The sequence below is a fragment of the Bos indicus x Bos taurus genome, chromosome 17 (assembly GCF_003369695.1).
Source record: "Bos indicus x Bos taurus breed Angus x Brahman F1 hybrid chromosome 17, Bos_hybrid_MaternalHap_v2.0, whole genome shotgun sequence".
Classification (NCBI taxonomy): Eukaryota; Metazoa; Chordata; class Mammalia; order Artiodactyla; family Bovidae; genus Bos; species Bos indicus x Bos taurus.
The window spans coordinates 850,469-870,270 of NC_040092.1; the positions used below are offsets into that span (position 1 = coordinate 850,469).

The 19,802-nt window shown below is 55.7% G+C and overlaps 1 protein-coding gene across 2 annotated transcripts; it reads right to left on the reverse strand.

The window, feature by feature from the left end:
* Window positions 1-7,958: 7,958 nt before the first annotated feature.
* On the reverse strand, window positions 7,959-19,571 carry SNAP29 (synaptosome associated protein 29). Of its 2 annotated transcripts, XM_027566095.1 has the most exons (6): window positions 19,177-19,571; window positions 14,558-14,754; window positions 13,148-13,233; window positions 11,809-11,907; window positions 10,558-10,760; window positions 7,959-9,353 (listed from the first exon to the last, which is right to left on the reverse strand). In XM_027566095.1, the coding sequence occupies exons 1-5, from the start codon at window positions 19,411-19,413 to the stop codon at window positions 10,603-10,605; spliced, it is 777 nt and encodes a 258-aa protein (XP_027421896.1). In that variant the 5' UTR covers window positions 19,414-19,571; the 3' UTR covers window positions 7,959-9,353; window positions 10,558-10,602. The 2 variants fall into 2 exon arrangements, with proteins under 2 accessions (XP_027421896.1, XP_027421894.1); XM_027566093.1 differs by having other exon boundaries at window positions 7,959-10,760.
* Between the last annotated feature and the right edge of the window lie 231 nt (window positions 19,572-19,802).

The window sequence follows — 19,802 nt, forward strand, 5'->3', positions numbered from 1 at the left end:
AGAAGCGGCCGGCCACCTCCCCCCGCCCCTCAGCGCCCTGCGACTGCGCACGCGCGGGCGCCCGCTCCCGGCGGCCGCCGGGGCCGCCCCGTGACGTCACGCGGCGCGGCCAATCGCGAGAGCGGGCGTGCGCCGCTCGTGCGCGCCCCCGCGCTCCCTCTTGGGCCCGCCGGGGGGCGCTGCGGGGAGGCGGTGCTTCTAGAACCCGCTCTGGGAACAAAGCGGGGAGTGCAGGCCAGGTCCCGCCCCCGGGCGCGGCTCCGGGCTGACCGCAGCCTGGCCGGCCAGGTTAAGGGGGTGGCGGAGCCGACCGTCGCTGGTGCTCAGCTGGTGTCTGGCGAAGCTCCCGGGTCCTTTCGGAGCCCTGCCGCCTTGGCCCCCCAGGACCCCACCCCCTCTGGGTGGGGTCCCCACCCCAGAACCCCCGGCCCCTGGCCGCACCCCCATCCGCACTGGACCGTCCGTTTAATGGGAGCGGGGTTTGGTGCGCCTTGTTCAGCTCTGGGCCAGGCGCTTCTTCGTCCCACCCTAAGCGGATCTCAGATCTGGGTGGAATGAATGCCTGTTGAGGAACCCCCCACCCCCACCCCGCAACCCGGTAGAGGAGAGAGCGCCTGTCCAGAAAGGCATTGGAGCCCTTGTCTAGACTGCTGGTCAGCCGACTCTCATTGCTGGGTTGAGCCTGTCCTGCATTGTAGGTAGGGCAGGGGTCCCCAACACGGGACCGAATGCCTGATGATCCGAGGCGGAGCTGATGTAATAATAACAGAAATAAAGTGCGCCGTAAAAGGAACACGCTTGAATCATCCGAAACCATCTCCCCCTGCCCCAAGGAAAAACTGTCTTCCACGGAAGGGTCCCTGGCGCCCAGAATGCTGGGGACCACTGTTGCAGGGTGATGGGTGATGTTCCTTCTGGGGTAAACTCAAGGGGAATTGTCACGGTCTGGTGCCTTTTGTGACTCAGCAAAGCAGGTTTTCAGCTTCCCTCCAAATGCTTTCGAGTCGTGTTACTTTCAGGCACAATTTGAATAGCTCAGAGTTTGAAGAGGAAGGCTTGGGTTCCAATCCTAACCTGACTTACCAGTTGACTGTATCATTCCTTGTCGTATTTTTTTCATTTTCTAATATTTATTTTTATTTCAGTTTTATACAGATATAATTGACATACAGCACTGTATAAGCTTAAGGTGTACAGCATAATGGTTTGACTTGCTTACATCATAAACTGATTATCACAATAAGTTTACATATAGATACAAAATTAAATACAAAAAAAATGTTTAGTGAGCATCTCAAAGATACAAAATTATATCTCAGAGAAGTTATCCTAAGTTGTATACTTTGCAAGAAGCACTCAGGGAGGTCTTTTGGAGTCCAGGGCTCATTTCAGTGTTACACAATTATTGCCTGTAAGTTAGTCCATTTTGCTTGCTTTGCTGATAGGAAAACTGAGGCCCTCCGAGGTAGATTCTAGCACCGGAAAGGAATGCCGATCTTGGAATAGGGTGAATCTGTCCCCCAGTTTGGATTTCAGATACCATCACTATTCTGCTGCAAAAGTGCCATGCTCGCATCTTTAAAAATTCCTCTTAAAGATGAATCAAAATACCTCTTCTGTTGCTTCAAAATACTCCAGTGGGGAATACTGTCTGGACTGGATAATGGTGAAACAAGCATGGTCTTTTTTTTTTCAGCTGCAGCCTGGGGCATGTGGGATTTGAATTCCCTGACCAGGGATGGAAGCGTGGAGTCTTAACTGCTGGACTGCCAGGGAAGTCCCAAGAATGGCCTTGTTGATAATTGTTGAAGCTGGAGATGTGAAGTGTTTGTATGTGTGTGGCGGGGGGAGCTATTAATTATATTATTCTACTTTTGTGTATGTTTGGATTTCTTTACAATAAAAATAATTAAGTAATTTCTTATTTTTCCTTAGCACAGCTGAAACAAGCTTAATTTTTTCCCCCCAGAAAACAGCCTAGATACTAAGAGGTAATGAAATGGAAAAGAACGGACAAACGACAAGAAGCTTTAAAAAGGGGCCGCCACGTAAGGTTGTGGTTCTGCTCTAGCTTGCTCTTCCCCAGGTTTCCAGATAGCATTGTACTTACTCTCCTCTTCTAAGATAATTACAGTTTAGACTCAAAGCATTGACAAGGCTTTTCGAGCAACTTGCCAGGGTTCCTGTCCCTGAGGCTGCCTCTGTACTGAGGACTCACCGCCAACTCTTTTTTGGCCTCGCCAGGCAGCATGCAGGGTCTTAGTTCCCTGACCGAGAGTCACACCTGCACCCCCTGCACTGGAAGCACAGAGTCTTAGCCGCTGGACCACCAGTGAAGTCCCCCTACCAGAGAATTTTTTTTTTTTAATTTTTTTTTCCAGAGAATTTTTTTTTAAATTATTTGTTTTACTTTTCTGTACGGAGTCTTCGTGGCTGCACGGTTTTCTACAGTTGTGGCAAGCAGGGCTCCTCTCTAGTTGTGGCGTGCAGGCTTCTCCACGGTGCCTCCTGTTGCAGGGAAGGGCTCCAGAGTGCAGGGCACGATGGTCGTGCCGCTCGGGCCCAGCCGCTCCATGGCTTGTGGGATCTTACCAGATCAGGGATCAAACCCATGTCTCCTTCACTGATAGGCAGATTCTTTACCCACTGAGTCACCAGGGAAGCCCCACCCCACCCCACTGACTTCTGATTCTCCCGTCTGGTCCAGCCCTGCAAGTGATGGCTACGGCCAGACGGTCTTCCCAGGTTGCTGTCTTACTGAGGACCCGGAAGAACAGTGCCTGTCCCTTCTCCCTGCCCTAGATTCTTTGCTGGCAGAGATACTAAGGTAGAAGGGGCCTGACTGTGTAGGAGACGCAGCAGGTGTGCTCACCGCGCCAACTTGATCGGGCCGCTGGTCCTCAGGCGTGGCCTCCACGAGCACTGCTTGGCCACTGCCTGGGTTAGACTCGTCCTTGGAGACCCTCCTCTCCCTCTCACCCTGCAGTTCTCCACCACTACTCCCCCATGCTTCACATATATTTCCAAATTTTTCTCCCTGAAACAAAAGAGGAGCTTATTGGTTGTCTTCTTTTTCCCCTTCCTGTTAGTTTGCTACTTCAATACTAACAAAAGAATGTCCACGTCCCCATTATAATTTCCCATGACTCACTATTTAAAATATCAACGTGCTAATCTCTTCTTTCCCAGGGGGACATCTCTGCACGAGGCTTGGCTGCTGTATTTGGAAGCTCTATGGACCCCTCTAGAAAACACTGGCCAACTTTACTTCAGTGTCTTCAAGTCTGGTCATAGTCCCCCCTGGCATTTTCTAACCTGGTTTTAACTGCCCTGCCACCTCTTTCATAAAATATCCATTTTCTCGGACTTCCCTGGCGGTCCAGTGGCTAAGACTCTTTGCTCCCAATGCAGGGGGCCCAGGATCGATCCCTGGTCAGGGAACTAAGATTCCATGGACCGCAACTAAGGGTTCGCATACCAGACTGCAGATCCCATGTGCTGCCAACTTAGACTCGACACAGCCACGTAGGTAAATAAATTATTTTTTTAGAAGTCCACTTTTTTGTCACTTGAGCTGAAAGGCAGCTTGTCTTGTTTCTCCTGATTTCAGAGCATTCTGGAGTGCCTTTAGTGAAATTCCCTGCTGCTGCTAAGTCACTTCAGTCATGTCTGACTCTGTGTGACCCCATAGACCCATAGCCCACCAGGCTCCTCTGTCCCTGGGATTCTCCAGGCAAGAACACTGGAGTGGGTTGCCATTTCCTTCTCCAATGCATGAAGGTGAAAAGTGAAAGTGAAGTCGCTCAGTCGTGTCTGACTCTTAGCGACCCCATGGACTGCAGCCCACCAGGCTCCTCCATCCATGGGATTGTCCAGGCAAGAGTGCTGGAGTGGGGTGCCATTGCCTTCTCCAGTGAAGTTCCCTAGAGGCACACTGATTCCCTCTCGTTCCTTCTTGGTCAGTGCTGTGCAACCCTTTAGACCGGGCGTCCCCAAATTTTCCTCTAAAGTTCCAGATAGTAAATATTTAAGGCTTTGCAGGACAAAGAGGAAAATCAAGAAATATGTAATCTTGCTCCAGCCTCCTGCTCTTCCTCCCTGGCTCCAGTAGAAAATCGTGGAAAATGGGAGCATCTTAACACCTCAGGGGATCTGCACCCCCTGTTTTTATCAATCTGGAACATTCTCTCACCTAATGAGAAAATTTTTCTGCGATATTTTAAAAGGAAGTTCAAAATATCATAATAGTTGAGTATAACTGTTTCATCATCCAAGTATACTAGTGAGAATAATGGAATTCATTTGGGATCGGTGTCCCCCAACATTGAAATGTCGACCTGCCAGTGCCGAGCGAGATGTAATTAGGCTCTGTTTCGTCTTTGACAATGTCTCGAACCCAGATGGTGCTGCCTACCTGCACGATTTCAACGGCGCATATTTACTGTGGGATGAAAGCGAAAGAGTGAGTCGCTCAGTCTGCTCCAGCTCCGCGAGACCCCGTGGACTGCAGCCCATCAGGCTCCTCTGGCCATGGGGTTCTCCAGGCCAGAACACTGGAGTGAGTACCCATTCCCTTCTCCAGGGGATCTTCCTGACCCAGGGATTGAACCCAGGTCTCCTGCGCTGCAGGCAGATCCTTTGCCGTGTGGAGGCACCGGGGAAGCCAGACTGTGGGACGGTGTGTGTAGAATCCTCCGAGATTCTTCTCTGAAAATTTGCCTTTTAGCTTGTTATGAATACACTGCAGATTAATCATCTTCAACTGAAGTTTGGATGGGAACTCCTGAATTGCCCAATTAGATTTTGAAATATGGAAGTTTCCATTGCGCTTGGCATCAAGGTCTGAAAAATTCTGCTGGAACTGTAGTTACAGCTCAGAAAATACATCTGATGCAAATCTGTGTGGGAATGAGATCTTGCTTCTTGTTCTAACTGGACAGCACAGGAAGTGTATAAAGCAGCTTAACATTCCTTTTGATGCGAAACAGTATTAGTTCTTGTCAGAATGCCTTTGCCGAAGTATACATCCCACACACAAGCACTGCTGGCCCTGTCATTTCATTCTATTTTACCAGCCGAGCTACACAACTTATAGGGCTCTTCGTTCCCTGACCGGGGACCGGACCCAGGCCCTCGGCAGGGCAAGGGCCAGGAGGCCTCAGGGAACATCATTTTAATGTCACTGCTAGACAGAAAATTGCAGTCCTGAGTTCCCCTTTCCTCACACAAAATGAAAACCTCAAAAGCCAGTCGGAAAGCACCAACACTTCCTCCTCAGGACCCTCTGTACACATTTCAGGTTCCTCCACATCATAATAGCAGTTCCCCATGGGGTCGCAGAGAGCTGGACATGAGTGACTTAGCACTCACACGGACATCATGCTTCTGAAAATGAAGACTTTAAAACAATGTAATGCATTTTTGGCTGTACTGGGTCTTTATAGCTGTGCAGGCTTTTTCTCTAGCTGCAGTGCTCGGGCTTCTCATTGAGGTGGCTTCTCTTGAGAAGCCAGAAAATGGCTTGGTGGTGGTTGCTCTAGGGCCCATGGGCCCATTTGGCTCAGGGCCTCTAGGGCACGGGCTCAGTATTTGTGGTGCTTAGCTGCTCCATGACTTGTGGGATCTTCTCATATCAGGGATCGAACCCGTCTCCTGCATTGGTTGCTGCTGCTGCTGTTAAGTCGCTTCAGTCATGTCCAACTCTGTGCGACCCCATAGACAGTAGCCCACCAGGCTCCCCTGTCCCTGGGATTCTCCAGGCAAGAACACTGGAGTGGGCTGCCATTTCCTTCTCCAGTGCATGAAAGTGAAAAGTGAAAGTGAAGTCGCTCAGTCGTGTCCGACTCTTAGTGACCCCATGGACTGCAGCCCACCAGGCTCCTCCGTCCATGGGATTTCCCAGGCAAGAGTACTGGAGTGGGGTGCCATTGCCTTCTCCGCCTGCATTGGCAGGAGGACTCTTTACCACTGAGCCACCGGGGAAGGTGGAAGACTGTTTTTGTTTAAACTCAGGAATCACCCAAGATCCTCTCCACTCTTAGAGCAAAATCCATTAACTGCAGTGATGATTCAGCTTGGGGTCCAGCCCTCCTGAGATCAGGCAATCGGATCCGCCCATTCCTGCAGCACTAGAGTGACTCAGTGATCTTAGGAGAGTTTACTCACCACGGACTCACAGTATAACCATCTTTCCTAGGCCAGCTTTCTGCCTCGAGGATTAGAAACCCTGATTCAAAATAGTGGAAGCAGTAAGGGTACCTGTCATTCCCCAAGACAGGTGGTCTGTAGTCAGGCAGCTCAAGAGCCAGGATGGGGACTTCGCTGGTGGTCCACTGGCTAAGACTCCTGCTCCTGAGGCAGAGGGCCCAGGTTCGATCCCTGGTCTGGGAACTAGATCTCACATGCCGCAACTAAGACCCGGTGTCAGGGTGTCCAGACACTGGGTTTGCTTCTTTGATTTTCTTGGTTGAGATACCTTCAGCTTTTGACTTCATCCTATGGCTGACGGCTACCTGGCCACAGCAACCCTAGTCACGGGGTCAAAGGTGAACACACACAGTCCTGCCTGGCAGTGCTCAGTCTAGAGGACAACAAAGCTTCTGAAACAGAAGCTTCTGATTTTAACCTGGTTTCTCCAGTAGCCTTCCTGCCTGCAGGGAGAGCATGGGCTTTCAGCGGTGGGAGGATTTTCCTCCCCCCAGGCCCGAGTTTGACCAAGGTATTGTTGTTCAGTTGCTCAGTCACTTCCTACTGTGTGTGACCCCAGGACTGCAGGATACCAGGAATCCCCTTCCTTCACTGTCTTCTAGAGTTCGTTCAGATTCATGTCCATTGAGTCGGTGATGCCTTCCAACCAGCTCACCCTCTGCTGCCTTCTCCTGCCTTCAATCTTTTCCAGCATCGGGGTCTTTTCCAATGAGTCGGCTCTTCACACCAGATGGCCAGAGTATTGGATGGATACTATGGGTTGATTTCCTTCAGGATTGATGGGTTCCATCTCCCTGCTGTCCAAGGGACTCTCTTGTCCAATACCACAGTTCAAAAGCTGGACCATAAAGAAGACTGAGTGCTGAACAACTGATGCTTTCAAACTGAGGTATAGTTGACGTATAACCTCGTTTCCGGTATACAGCATGTTTGCTACGCTATGCTATGCTAAGTCACTCAGTCGTGTCCGACTCTGTGCGACCCCATAGACGGCAGCCCACCAGGCTCCCCCGTCCCTGGGATTCTCCAGGCAAGAACACTGGAGTGGGTTGCCATTTCCTTCTCCAATGCATGAAAGTGAAAAGAGAAAGTGAAGTCGCTCAGTTGTGTCCGACTCCCAGCGACCCCATGGACTGCGGCCCATCAGGCTCCTCCGTCCATGGGATTTTCCAGGCAAGAGTCCTGGAGTGGGTGCCACTGCCTTCTCCTGCCCACCTGTAAACACCTGGCCGAGGTTCTGGGGCCACTGCCTTCTCCGACAGCATGTTTAGATATATGCATATATTGTAAAATAATCACCATGATAAATCTGGTTAACATCCATCACTTCATCCAGTTTCGTTTTTTATTTACTTATTTGGCTGCACCTGGTCTTCGCTGCAGCAGGTGAGATCTTTATTTGCGGCATGTGGGATCTCTGACTAGGGATCATTTGATCCCAGGACCCCTCCATTGGGAGCAGAGTCTTAGCTACCAGACCACTAGCGAAGTTCCTCGATTTTTTTCTTTTTTCTAATCCCTTCTCTCAATTTATCCCCCTCTCCACCCTCCATTTCTTTCTTCTGATGAAAACTTTTAAGATTATACTCTCAGCAACTTTTCTTTTTCCCTTTATGTTTGGCCACGTGGTATGGATCTTAGCTCCCCGACAGGGATGGAACCTGCGTCCCCTGCACCGGAAGGCAGATTCTTAACCACTGGACCACCAGGAAACCCCCCCCCCGACCCCGTCCCCACCACAGGAGGCAGAGTCTGATTAAAAACATCACATTTTATTTCAAGGACTATGGTCATTTGTTGCGTTGAAGGCATGACGCTCGGGAGCTGCTCTGCCACTGACTGTGGGCAGGAGTCCCGCTCGGGTGCGCTTTGAATGCCTCGCTCGTCATTTGTATTCATCAGAGCGGGAAACGCGTAACAGCACCGGTAACGTCAATGATTCCGCAAAGGCTCACAGAGGCGAACTGTAAGACTTCCACTAAGCTAGTGTCGTGCACGCTTAGAATCGTTATTCACAGAGAAGTTAGAGAGCGCGAGGTGAAGACATGCTTCCCTCGTGCTGTCCACGCTAAGTGCGGTCTCCTAGGCCACAGGACACAGAAAAGAGCCCAGAGGCCACTACAGCCCACCCGGGTCAGAACACTGCCCCGGGAGGGACTCTTGCCTCTAAGTCCGGAGCACATGTGACGTGGAGCCAGCCTCGAGTCAGGAAAGCTGCTCTTGGGAAGGCACGGTGTGTTTCCAGATGGACCGTGGAAATCCAGGTCTGTCTTTCGGACCCCTCGTGGCCAGGCGGTGGTCCCGGCCCAGCACCCCCGGGTCTCCTGACACGTGCGTCCGGAGGCAGGCTCTTCTCCTTAGTCACCATGTGTCCCGACACGTGCGGATTCTGGAGGCCCCTCAGGTCGGTCCTCCTTTGCACTCCAGGAGTGTGAGCGGCTCTGCCGGCTGGTGGAGCAGCAGCCACTGGCCCTCAGTGGGTGTGGGAGCAGCTGCCCGCCAGGCACAAGGCTCAGGCCTTAGAATAAGGGATTCGAACGAGAACAGAACCAAACACATGGGCCGTGTGTGTGTGTGTGCATGCGGGGTGTGTGTGTGTGGTGGGGGGGACATTTCCAGAAGAGTGAGGCCAACCTCCCCTCCACAGCTTGGGGTGAGAGGCGGGGGCGTGGGGAGAGCAGCCTCACAAAGGTGCCGCGTTGCCTCGAACCCCGTGATGCGAGAGGCAGGCAGTGGCCTCTGCGTGTTTACTGAGCCATCGCAGAAGCTTGGGTCCAGGTGCGCTGACTCGCCTCCAAGGGCCCACACCTGAGCGCGATGAGCAGGAAGTTACCCCGATACCTTCGGGGGAAGGCGTCGGGGAGGAAGACCCAGGGCTGGTGCCGGGTGCTGCAGTCACGCTTCCGAGCAGCCTTTTTGCTGGAGGTGCCCTGAACGGGTTCAGTGTGGGCTAAGCAGACATTTAACATTTTTCCTTTTTCCAGTTACCAGGAGAAAGACCACGACGGGCTGGAGGTTAGCAGACGTGGATCGGGTCGCCTTCCACCGCGCGTCCTGGACATTCCCAGCGGTGCAGTGACATGGGTCAGCCTCACGAGGCGGCTGCAGCATGACAGAAAGCTGTGTCTGCCCGCAGAGGTGGTCACCTGCAGAAGTGGTCAGTGTTTTGAGGAAGGTCGGGCATCAGGGGTGGGACTTTTATACTGGAACTGCTGCGTAAGTGCTGAGGCCACACTGCAGCCTGACAGACCTCCAGGTCTGTCTGTGTGCTTTAAGGGGCTTTGAAATTAGCCTGCGACTGAGCCTAAGCGGTGATGTCGCCGTGTCGGGCCAGGTGACGGCACAGTGATTTTAAAGCTTCTGACCTGCACTGTCTCATCAAAATCAGTCCCTTTCACTGTCTTCAAAACATTTTAAACAATTTGTGTTTAAAAAGACCTTCTGCCTTCAATTATTTTGTTGGAGGTACCAACACAAAATCATTTAAGTTCAGAAATCAATTTTAATTAGTGCTTTAAAATGATTCTTCTTCTTTAAGAAAATGAGAAGTGAGAGCACGCTAGGCCGGTTAGAGTGACCTCTGGGCTTTTAAAAAGCCAAACGCTTCCAGGCACGGTCTGTCACGTGCGGATCCCAGTCCCAAAACTGGGGACAGACAACCAAACGACGAGCCAAGGTGTGTGGCCGGCAGCCAAGGAGAGAGGGTGGGCATCCTGGACGGGCCGGGGACCCCAGGCGCCGGGTGAGCACTGCTGCGTGGGGGCCCGGTCCGGGTGACCCGAAGGCAGAGCACCTCCCTGGGGTGCTCCCGTGTGCGCCCCGGGGCCCGGCCGGCCACGCAGCCTGGGGCCAGGGTCGCACCTGCTCCTGAGCCTGCTCCCAGGCTCGCCTGCCCCCTGTGTGTTTCCAGGCATCACAGTGAGCGGGGCGGGTCTGAAGCCCCTCCTCCTCCTGAAATCAAATGCCTACTGAGTTTGGGGGCTGGGAGGGGAGGAGGTGGTGTCTGTCCACGCAACAGTGAGGACGCCCACCCCCTCTACCCCGAACCTGCCGCTGGCCTCTCCTGGGGCTCAGAGGGCCACGATGGGCTCATGGTAGGGAGCGCTGCAAACTGGGGTCTCGCGGCCCTTGGCGCTCTGCTGTGGGCGGCCTGGGGGACACACAGCACATGGAGACACTGGCCGGCCTGCCCGCTGCCCGGCCCGTAGCTCTGCGGTCAGGGTCCTGAGGGGAGGGGGGCCCCACATCCTTTAAACAAAATCTCGCGAGACCCACTGTTACAACATCTGCAAACACATGTTAAATCACATTTTGAAGTAGTAAGTGAAGTTTGTCAGTTTAAAAGAAGACCTTTGAAATCTCTTCGCTGCGGTGGGCAGGAAGTCCGCCTCCGCCTCAGAGCTGCCGCACCTTCCTCTCGGTGCTGGTGATGCTGACGTCTAGCTTGTCCACCTTGCTCGTGAGGCGGTCGAGGATGTCGTCCTGCTCGTCAATCTCCGTCTGTATTCCCAGCGCAATGTCCTTCAGCCGGCCCAGGCCCACGGACAGCTCATCTGCAGGACAGGAGGGTATGCGTGGGCTTGAGCCAAGTCAGGGCGTCGGGACCTGCACCCCAGATGCCCCCTGTGGTCACCGGCCCCTCCTCCTGGGAGATGGTCAGGTTCCAGGGCAACAGTTACAGGTTCCAAGACACACAGCTGCAGTGAAGAAGCAATAAGTGGTCGATGGAAAAGCCCCTCCTCCCGACCCCCACTGTCTGTACACGGACATGGCATTTCTTCTAGAAATTCACACAGGCCCACACAACTTCCAGCTGCCTTTAAACCTGACGCTGGGTCAAACACAGATGCAGAGCTGCAGACAGGAGGTCCGCCGCGGGGAGGCACATCTGAGATGTACCTCAGGCTTCACTCCTCTTTGTAATAGACTTTTCCTTTCTGTCACACAAAGTAAAGAAAAGCAATCTCAATTTGTCTTTAAGAGGAAAGGCCTCCATAAGGTCACAGTTGGCTTCAAGTACACAAAGGGCTTTGTCAGCAGAGGGACAGAGACACTGGCTGTGAGCGGGGAGGGGCCACGAGGGCCCCGGGGTCCCCAGACACCGCTGTGCCGACCGCGGAGGGGAGTCCTGACCCGACTGGCTCCTTCGTTGGGTTTTGTGACTGTGTGTGTGTGTGTGTGCATGTGTGCGCGGGTGTGTGCGTTTGTGTGCCTACAGGAGTACAAGTGTTTGCATGCATACAGGAGTGGGGGACACACCCAGAGCTGCTCTCCGCTCTTTCACCAGGTAAGAGCAGGGGAACAGAAGTGGGGTGCTCCACAAGCCTTGTCACTAAGTTAGAGACAGAGGGGCGACTGAAGAAGGCTGGCATGGGGCCGGGTGGGGGGGGTGGCTGGCAGAGCCCAGGCCGCACGGTGTGCCCCCAGACCCTGTCCCTGCTGCCGTCACCACCCAGACGAGAGGTGAGGATGGAGGCAGGCGGGCAGACCCTGGAGGGGGTGAGGGGCTGGGAGCTGTGCAGGCGTGGGGTGGGGTGGGGTGGGGGCAGGCCCCAGGGCCCGGGGCGGGTGAGCGTGGAGGCAGCAGCACCCTGGGCTCACCGAGGTTGCTGTCGATCCTCTGGTGACAGGCGCGAAGGTGCGGATTCCGCGGGTAAGCCTCAGAGCTCACAGCTGAACCGGCCCCTCCAGGGATGGAGTCTGAGTTGACAAAGAGGCATGGGAGGACAGTTAACAGACAGCCCTGAAGAGTCGCCTCATAAAACTCAACCTGGACAACCGGTGGGAGGCCTAAGGCGGTCAGGTCCCAGGCCACTGAGACAGACAGGTGGGGGTGTGGAAGGTGGGGGAAGGCGATGCTTCCTCGGGGCATCCCTTCCGAGATCACAGACCCCCAGGTAACGGTGGTCTGGCCAGACCCTGGCCCTCGAGCTCAGCAAAGAGCTTTAGTACAGGTAACGATGTACAGTGGAGGGCCACCGTGCAAACCCGTGCAGGCTACAGGAGGAGAAACGGTAATAACACACGTCTGACCCCAGGAAGCCTTCTCTAAACCTGTTTCCCAGCACACGCAGAAAAGCCCTGGCCCTCAGGTTCCGTCTCCTGCAACCAGCTCTCACTAGACTTGGGGTCTCTTTGCTCAGGGGCAGTGTTCACCTGCTTCCTCCAAGGCTCTCACCTCCTAGACGTCCTCTGGTCCCTTCTCTGCCAGACCCTGCAGGTTGGTTATGCCTGACATGCCTGGCTCTCTGGGGTGCATAGAAGCCCCTAGGAGGTCTGTTCCTCTTGAGACAAGGGACGTTTCTGGGCCCGTCATTTGATACTAATGGGGCAATCTGATACAAAACACCTTCCGTCCTGTACTGCTCGTCCAGTGGCTGGGCCTCATGGGCTGCGTTAGCCGCCCCAACAAACTCCCACAAGCCATCCTTGGTTCTGGATGGTGGATGTCCAAGCCAGGCCCCCCTGGGCTCAGACCCAGGTATCGGCCGGGCAGGGCTCCTGCAGCCTCTTGAGGGGAGGCGACTCCTAGCCCCATCCAGCCCCAGGAAGCCAGTCCTGAGAGCCGCCACTCTCTCCTCTGCCCCCTTCCCATGAGCAGACAGCCTCTATGATTTCACTGGGTCCAGTCGGAAAACCAGGACAACTCCCCCCTCAAAGAGGCCAGCCACTTGGCGACCACACTGTCCCCTTTGCCACGTGGCCCAGAATATTCCAGGGGCCTAGAGATTAGGCCAAGGGCATCCTGGGGGTCACAGCCTACTCAGCAAAGGCGCTTCCCTGCCGGAAAAGCTGGGAGCTACTCGGGCCAGGCTCCCACTTCCTTATCCCTCCCTCCATGGGGGAAGGGGCCCAACTCCGCAGTGATGCCCACTCCCAGCTCCCCGAGAGAACCACTGGGCCCTGCTGCCCCACCCCAGCCCAAGGAGTCCCCGAAAACCTGAGTCCTGGAGCTTCCTGAGGTTCGGGTGGCTGGCCTGGTACTGTGCCTCCTGCTCTTTACTGGAGTTGATGGCGTCTTTCAATCTGTGAATAAAAGTTAAGAGAAAAAGAAAACTTTCAGAGGAAAGGAGAACCACCTGTGGTGGTGGAGGCAGTCTTCCCAGCAGCGGCCGTGGGAGAAAGGCAAATGCCTCCTCTGACCAAGCCACAGACGAACGGTCTGATTGTTGGTGTCTAGTCGCTCAGCTGTGTCCGACTCTTTGCGACCCTGTGGACTGCAGCCTGCCAGGTTCCTCTGTCCATGGGATTCTCCCGCCAAGAATGCTGGAGTGGGCTGCCATTTGCTCCTCCAGAGGATCTTCCCAACTCGGGGACCGAACCTGCGTCTCTGGCATCACCTGCACTGGCAGGCAGATTACCTACCACTGAGCCACCAGGGTGGCCTGGGTGTCCTGATGGCAACTATGAAGACAGAGTAAGCGCAGCAGCCTAAATGCTCTGTGTCAGTAGGCAGGGTGCGGGTTTTCCGTACCATGGCGAGACTGTTCTTACGATAAGAGCCAATGATCTGACGCAGGAGGGACGGAGCACCGGTTTTAGCAGAAACGCAGTTCTTCTGTGTTTGAGCCCTGACACTTATACGTCTGCCAACCCCACACACGATTTTATCACATCTCTGGCCAACGCCTGAAGCAGATAATCTGTGATTTTAAGGTGATAATCAACAGGCAACTTGGATCAGGCATGGGAAAATTTGACGTGAAGGCTTTTTAAAGCAACAATTCAAAAAAAGAAAAAAAAAAAAAAAAGAAAAAAAAAAAAAAATAAAGCAACAATTCTGGGAAGCGAGTCACCTCAGCACTGGTTAGAGTGACCATTCTCTTTCAAACCATGGGGAGCAGCAGTTTGCTGCTGCTGCTGCTGCTAAGTCACTTTAGTCGTGTCCGACTCTGTGCGACCCCATAGACGGCAGCCCACCAGGCTCCCCCGTCCCTGGGATTCTCCAGGCAAGAACACTGGACTGGGTTGCCATTTCCTTCTCCAATGCAGGAAAGTGAAAAGTGAAAGGGAAGTCGCTCAGTTGTGCCTGACTCTTAGCGACCCCATGGACTGCAGCCCACCAGGCTCCTCCGTCCATGGGATTTGCCAGGCAAGAGTACTGGAGCAGGAGTTTACAGGGACCCAATTCACGCACAGTAGGCAGACTGGACGGCGGTCGCGTCCGCACTCTCAGGAGTAGCGCAGAACACTTGTTTCAAGGTGTCTCAGGACAAACGCCTCCCGGTGAGTGATTTTCAGGGTCCCCGGGGCCGTTAAAGGCACGAGAAGTGGTCTGAACGCCTGTCAGTTGAACCTGCACCAAACCCCCTTCTGCTGCTTCTCACCAGCCGGCCGGGCACCTGCTCACCTGCCACTGGGCTGGGGGGTGAGGGTGCCGTTCTGCGCAGACGGGGTCTCGGCAGGTTTGGACCTGAAGTAATTGACGAGCCCCCCGAACACACTCTTGATGGAGTTGATGTGCTTCTGGCTGGTCTTCAGGTCCTGCTCCATCTTGTCCACCATCTTCTCTGTGCGCTCCAAGGCCCCGCGCTGGCGCACGAGCTCCTGGGGAGGACAAGAAGGCCTGGCGTTGCACCTCCTGCAACTCCCATCACCTGTAGAGGCAGGCCCTCCCTAAACCCTCAGCCGGCATACCGGGGAACACACAGACTCGGGGCTCTGTCCCAGCAGAAGCAGGGGTCAGGTGGCCGAGAACCAGCGGGGCAAAGGCAGCACACTGCTGCCCCCTGCTGTGTGCAGGGTGCTGGGGCTGATGGGGGGGGCAGCGGGTGGCTAGCTCAGCAGGCCTGGCTGTCTACACCGCGTGTTCCCCAGGAAGGCCTTGTCTGGCCCTGTGCCCTGGGCCACCCTGAAGAGTGACTTGACCTCCCTGAGTCCTCAGGCCAGCCTGACAGTTTGTGCAGGCAACGTGGTTACGGTGGGGCCTTGAGCCACACGGTGCAACCTCTGGAGAGGCTAGGTGGGCAGCTGAGCCGTGGGGAGGATGCACGTTGCCCCGAGGAAGTGCTGGCCGGGCTCAGCTCCTCGGGGAGAGCACCAGGGGAGCCTGTGCTGGCTCTCCAGGACTCTGCCCACCAGCCTGTCCCCTGTGTGATGCTGACCCGCACCCTTCCACTGTAACAAACCACAGCGGCAAGGATGACAGCTCCACGGGTTCTGTGAGTCCTTCTCGGGGAACGTTAAACCTGAGAGTGGTCTTCAGGACCCCCAACATGGCCTCTGGAGAGTAGACAGCCCCTCGGCTTCCCCAGTGCATCACCTGCCCAGCAAAGCAAGGTCCCCCTGGACGCCATGGTGGCCACAAGTGGACATTCCAGGGAAGAGGAGCAGACATGGCCAGCTGCTACAGTGCTGGTGTGTGATGCATGACCTGCCGGGACAATGACGACCTGGCTGCACAAGGGGCCTCCTACGGCTAGGGAGCCAGCAAGCTTGACCCTGGAACTTTTCTTTCTTTCAGCCGCAGCATGCGGCACACGGGATCTTATTTCCCTCACCAAGGATCAAGCCCGTGCCCCCTGCAGTGGAAGTGAGGAGTCTTAACCACTGGACTGCCAGGGAAGTCCCTTCCAAATCCTAAAACTTTTCAACTAGACCATCAATAGTGTATTTAAAAAAAAAAAGTCAAGAAAGTAATAAATCCAGAAGAGACCTACTTCCTCCAGAGCCACACAGCTCAGGTCATCCTTTTTCCTGCATCCCTCCTCCCCTGGCCGGGTCACCTGCTCACCTGCCAGCTATTTGGGAAGTACCTATTACATGGAGGGCCACTGTGCCGGCAAAGTGTGGGAGCAGAATCTGAGCAAGACACAGCTCCTCCTCCACAGTCAGAAACCAGCTGGGAATCACCCTGAGCAGCTGTCTGCCACTCTCCATCAGCTTCTGCTTTAGGACAGGCCTGTGCGAAGAACTCTGGCCGCATCACAACCAGCCCAGGCTGCCTTGGAGGGGAGCCTCTGCTTAGGATCGCCCTCGCCTGGAGAGCAGGAGGGTCTGCCCAGAGGATGAGGGAGTCCTCTAAGTCATGGAGCCCCCAGGACAGACGGCCGAGATGGCCTCTGTTCCCAGACTGGAGAGGTGTCCTCCTGGGCCCACCTCTCCGAGTCGAGCTTTGGTGACTGTGGAGTGTGGAGAGACACCGTCGGGGAAGGGCCCACAGGAGGCTGCGTGCAGGTGTGTTGGCTGGGCCGGGATGCTCTCAGCGGCCCAGCTCCGATGCTACCATGCTGGCCACCCAGGCCCTGGTCCAAAGCTTGTTGATGGACTCCCTGAAATGACACCCCGGGCCCCACAATCGTCAGTGGCCAGAACAGGGCAGGCAGTCTCCCTGGCCAGGGTGGTGAAAGGGGTCACAGAGACTGTGTCCACACGGGACACAAACAGGCAAAGGCCCGGCATCAAGGGACTGGCTGCAGAGGCAGAGGTCATCCACTAGGGGGACCACGACGCAGCCCAGAGAACAGAGCGTTGGGAAACTCCCTGGCGATTCGGCGGTTAGCACCCTGTGCTTCGCTGCTGGGTCTGGGTTTCTCACACAGCGGCAGGGTGGGAAAAGCAGAACGTCTCATGTTGCTAGGAAAATTCCCTCCACCCTGCTAAGCAATGAGCCATCTAGAACATACAGAACACTTCTGCTCAAGTTAAAATTAAAAAAAAAAAAAAAGGAAAACGATGGTAAGTGTATCTTCACACACAGACTCCCTCCACAGGGACAGAGAAGGGACAGAAGTGGCTAGGGGCGGGGGAGCTGGGGTGGGAGGAGCCTGCGCAGCCTTCCGCGTGTCCTCTGCTCTGAAGGCTGTGACTGCATTATTGTCACAGAAACTAAAACTCAGGAAAAGAGAAGAGACAACTCATGCCCGTGAAGAAGAGAGTCGGGTGGCCCACACGCCTCTGTGGTTTTGGACTGTGCTCCTCAGGCCGGCCCACCTTGCCTTGGTCCTCTGGGGTCAGGACCCGCAGCGATCGCCTGCCACTGCAGGTTTCTCACGAGAAGGGCAGCTCTCCCTTGGGAGAGGCGACCTGAGTGACTTTCCCGCTGCTGCCACACTGGGCCTGAATTATGACCTTCCCGACCTAAAAAAGTCAAGTCCCAACCCTTTAAAAATTGTGTTCTGTTGTGACATGTCTCAGTGCTGGGTACGTGCTGGGTTCCCATCTGAGTCGGGAGGTTAGTGGGTCAGGTGACTTAGATCTGCTGGGACAGAGCTCACCTCACCCCCCAGGAAAATAAAAGAGTGATGAGAGAGATTGAGAACACTTGGAGAGCATGGGGTGGGGTGGGGGGCGCGGGGGTGCTGACCATTCCTGCTTCCGAGAGCAGATGACTGAGGACTGATTCAGCCCTGGGCAGGGTCAGCGTGTGATAACAGGTGACAGAGCCTGTCACCCGCCCAGGCGCCATCCTGCGGCGCCTCTTGGGCAACGCCTGGCTCGGCCAGGTCAAGCCTCACGGCCTGCGGAGCTGCGCTCGTTCTCATGGTCCCCATCGTTGGAGAGAAGGACCCTGGGGGCAGCACTGGGGCTTGTCCCCACAGTCTGTGTTTCTGGCGCTCCTGACCTTCCCTCTGACTGTGCCAGGTCCCAAGCCCCTCCTCCGGGCCCTTCCTGGAAGCTCCCCGGGCAGCACTTCCTGTTCAGGAGCCATGGCTGCAGGGCCTGGCCAGGTGCAGCTTGGCTCCTCTCTTCCTGGGGAACGTCCCCCCTCCTCCTCCTCCTCCTCCTCCTCCTCCTCCTCCTCCTCCTCCTCCTATCTACACCTTAGCCATAGAAACCAGACTGCAAGGTCTCCTCTGCTTCAGGTATTCTTCTTCTTGTCCCTCTGGCTTCCTACTTCACCTGTTCTCAGTTGTCACAGATGCCTTTTTAAACAGTTCTCTGTTGACATCCTTGGGCCTGGGCCCTTTAACCAAGTGACCCTTCCACTTGGGCCCTAAGACCCCAGGGAATCCTCCCAGATGTAAGTCAACACCTTCTATTTAGATTCCAACATAGAAATCCAGCAGACCCTAGATAAATTCCTTTAGTGAGGCTAAAGACAGGCAGGATGGGCCAACGAAGGATACGGCGACAGGAAGTGGCAGTGGGAGAACGCTAGGATGGACCTCAAAATCCTCAGAGACTGCAAGTGACCAGCTTGAGGGAAGTGTGCCAAAAGAGAAAATGATGAAAAAACGTGATGAGGAAGACAATGAACTACAAATGCTTAAGGCTAATTATTTCTTAGCTGACATTGCAATAATTTTCTTATTACATTCTTAACATTTAAAAATAAAGCCCAATCTCAGTGTTTCATTAGTGGGCTGGGGTGAGAACTGTGGTGGCTAAGAAACAACAGCTCTTACCCAAGGTCCTAACACCTTTGAAACCACCTATGGATGCGGAGGAGGAGGACCGGTGAGCTGGTGCGGCAGAGAGTCACAGACCGCACCCGTACGGCTAGGACATGTTGGCTGGGACGGGCAAGGAAACCTAAGGGCCTGGAAACTCGACCCGACTGGGACTCTGGGGCACTCAGCAGCGTCCAGGCAGACAAGGCCCCTCTGCTCCCCTTTCGGAGCACTCAGTACCAGAAAGAACCCAAAGGCCCATCTCCTCGGATGCTTGACACCACAGGCACAGGCGGAAGGGCTGAAGCCCCCGGGCCCCGGCTTCTGCCCAAGAAACGTGTAAAAAGAACAGATCCTCCACGTCCCTAACCCGGGCTCTGCTGTCCAGAGTCTCTACTTACCCGAACCGGACAGAGTGGACAGGCCTCTCGACGACAAGTAGAAAAAAACACCACCACTCCGGCGGACTAAACTCCGGAGATCGCCGGGAGCAACTGCCCCTTCGGGCGTGAAGACAGCGTTTCTTACGGTCGCTGACCGACAGTTACCGACCGTCCAGTCCCCAAGACCTCACGACCCGTCCTGGCTGGTCGGGCGAGCCCCGCCCCCGCCCGGATCCCGGCGACCGCGCACTCACCTCGGCGGAGACGACTCCGATCCTCTCGGACTCGTACATGAGCGACAGGGACCTGCCGGTGCTGGCGGCCGTGGCCTCCGCCCGGCGCAGCACCTCCTGCCGCAGGGCCTGCTGCCGGTCGGCGGGCGCGCCGGGCCCGTCCGCGAGGTCGCGGCTGTCCGACCACGGCGCCGGCCGGGCGTCCTCGTCCTCCGCGTCCTCGTCGAACGGGTTGTAGCTCCGGGGGTAGGCTGACATGGCGCCGGCGCTCGGCCCGGGACGGGCGGGAGGAGTCTGGTGCGGTCGAGGCGAGGTGAGTGCTCGGGTCGCGGGGACGAAGCTGCCGCCGCCGCCGCGCCGAAGGCCTGAAGCAGCGCCCGTCAGCCAGCCTCAGGCGCCGCGCGAGCTGCTTCCGCCTGCGGCGCGCGGAGGCCCCTCCCCCGGAACCGACCATCGTGCCCCGCGGCGGGGGTGTTCGCGCCCATCGCGCGCCGCGCAGCAGCCGGCCGCGCGGCTCCTGGCTCCCCCCGCGGCGGTGGGTCCGCCCGAGGCCACGCCCCGCGGCATCGGCCACCGAGAGGTCACGTGGCGGGGCAGCCGGATGCGGCCGCGCCTGCGCCGTGCGCCCCGGCGCTCGCGGGCCGAGT

Excerpts from the sequence above, each read along its gene's own strand:
- SNAP29 (XM_027566095.1), bottom strand. The coding sequence starts at position 19,413 with ATGTCAGCCTACCCCCGGAGCTACAACCCGTTCGACGAGGACGCGGAG. Across the intron at positions 14,755-19,176 it reads TCGGAGTCGTCTCCGCCGAG|GAGCTCGTGCGCCAGCGCGG; the intron begins GTGAGTGCGCGG and ends TGTCCTCCCCAG. Across the intron at positions 13,234-14,557 it reads ACCCCCCAGCCCAGTGGCAG|ATTGAAAGACGCCATCAACT; the intron begins GTGAGCAGGTGC and ends TTTTATTCACAG.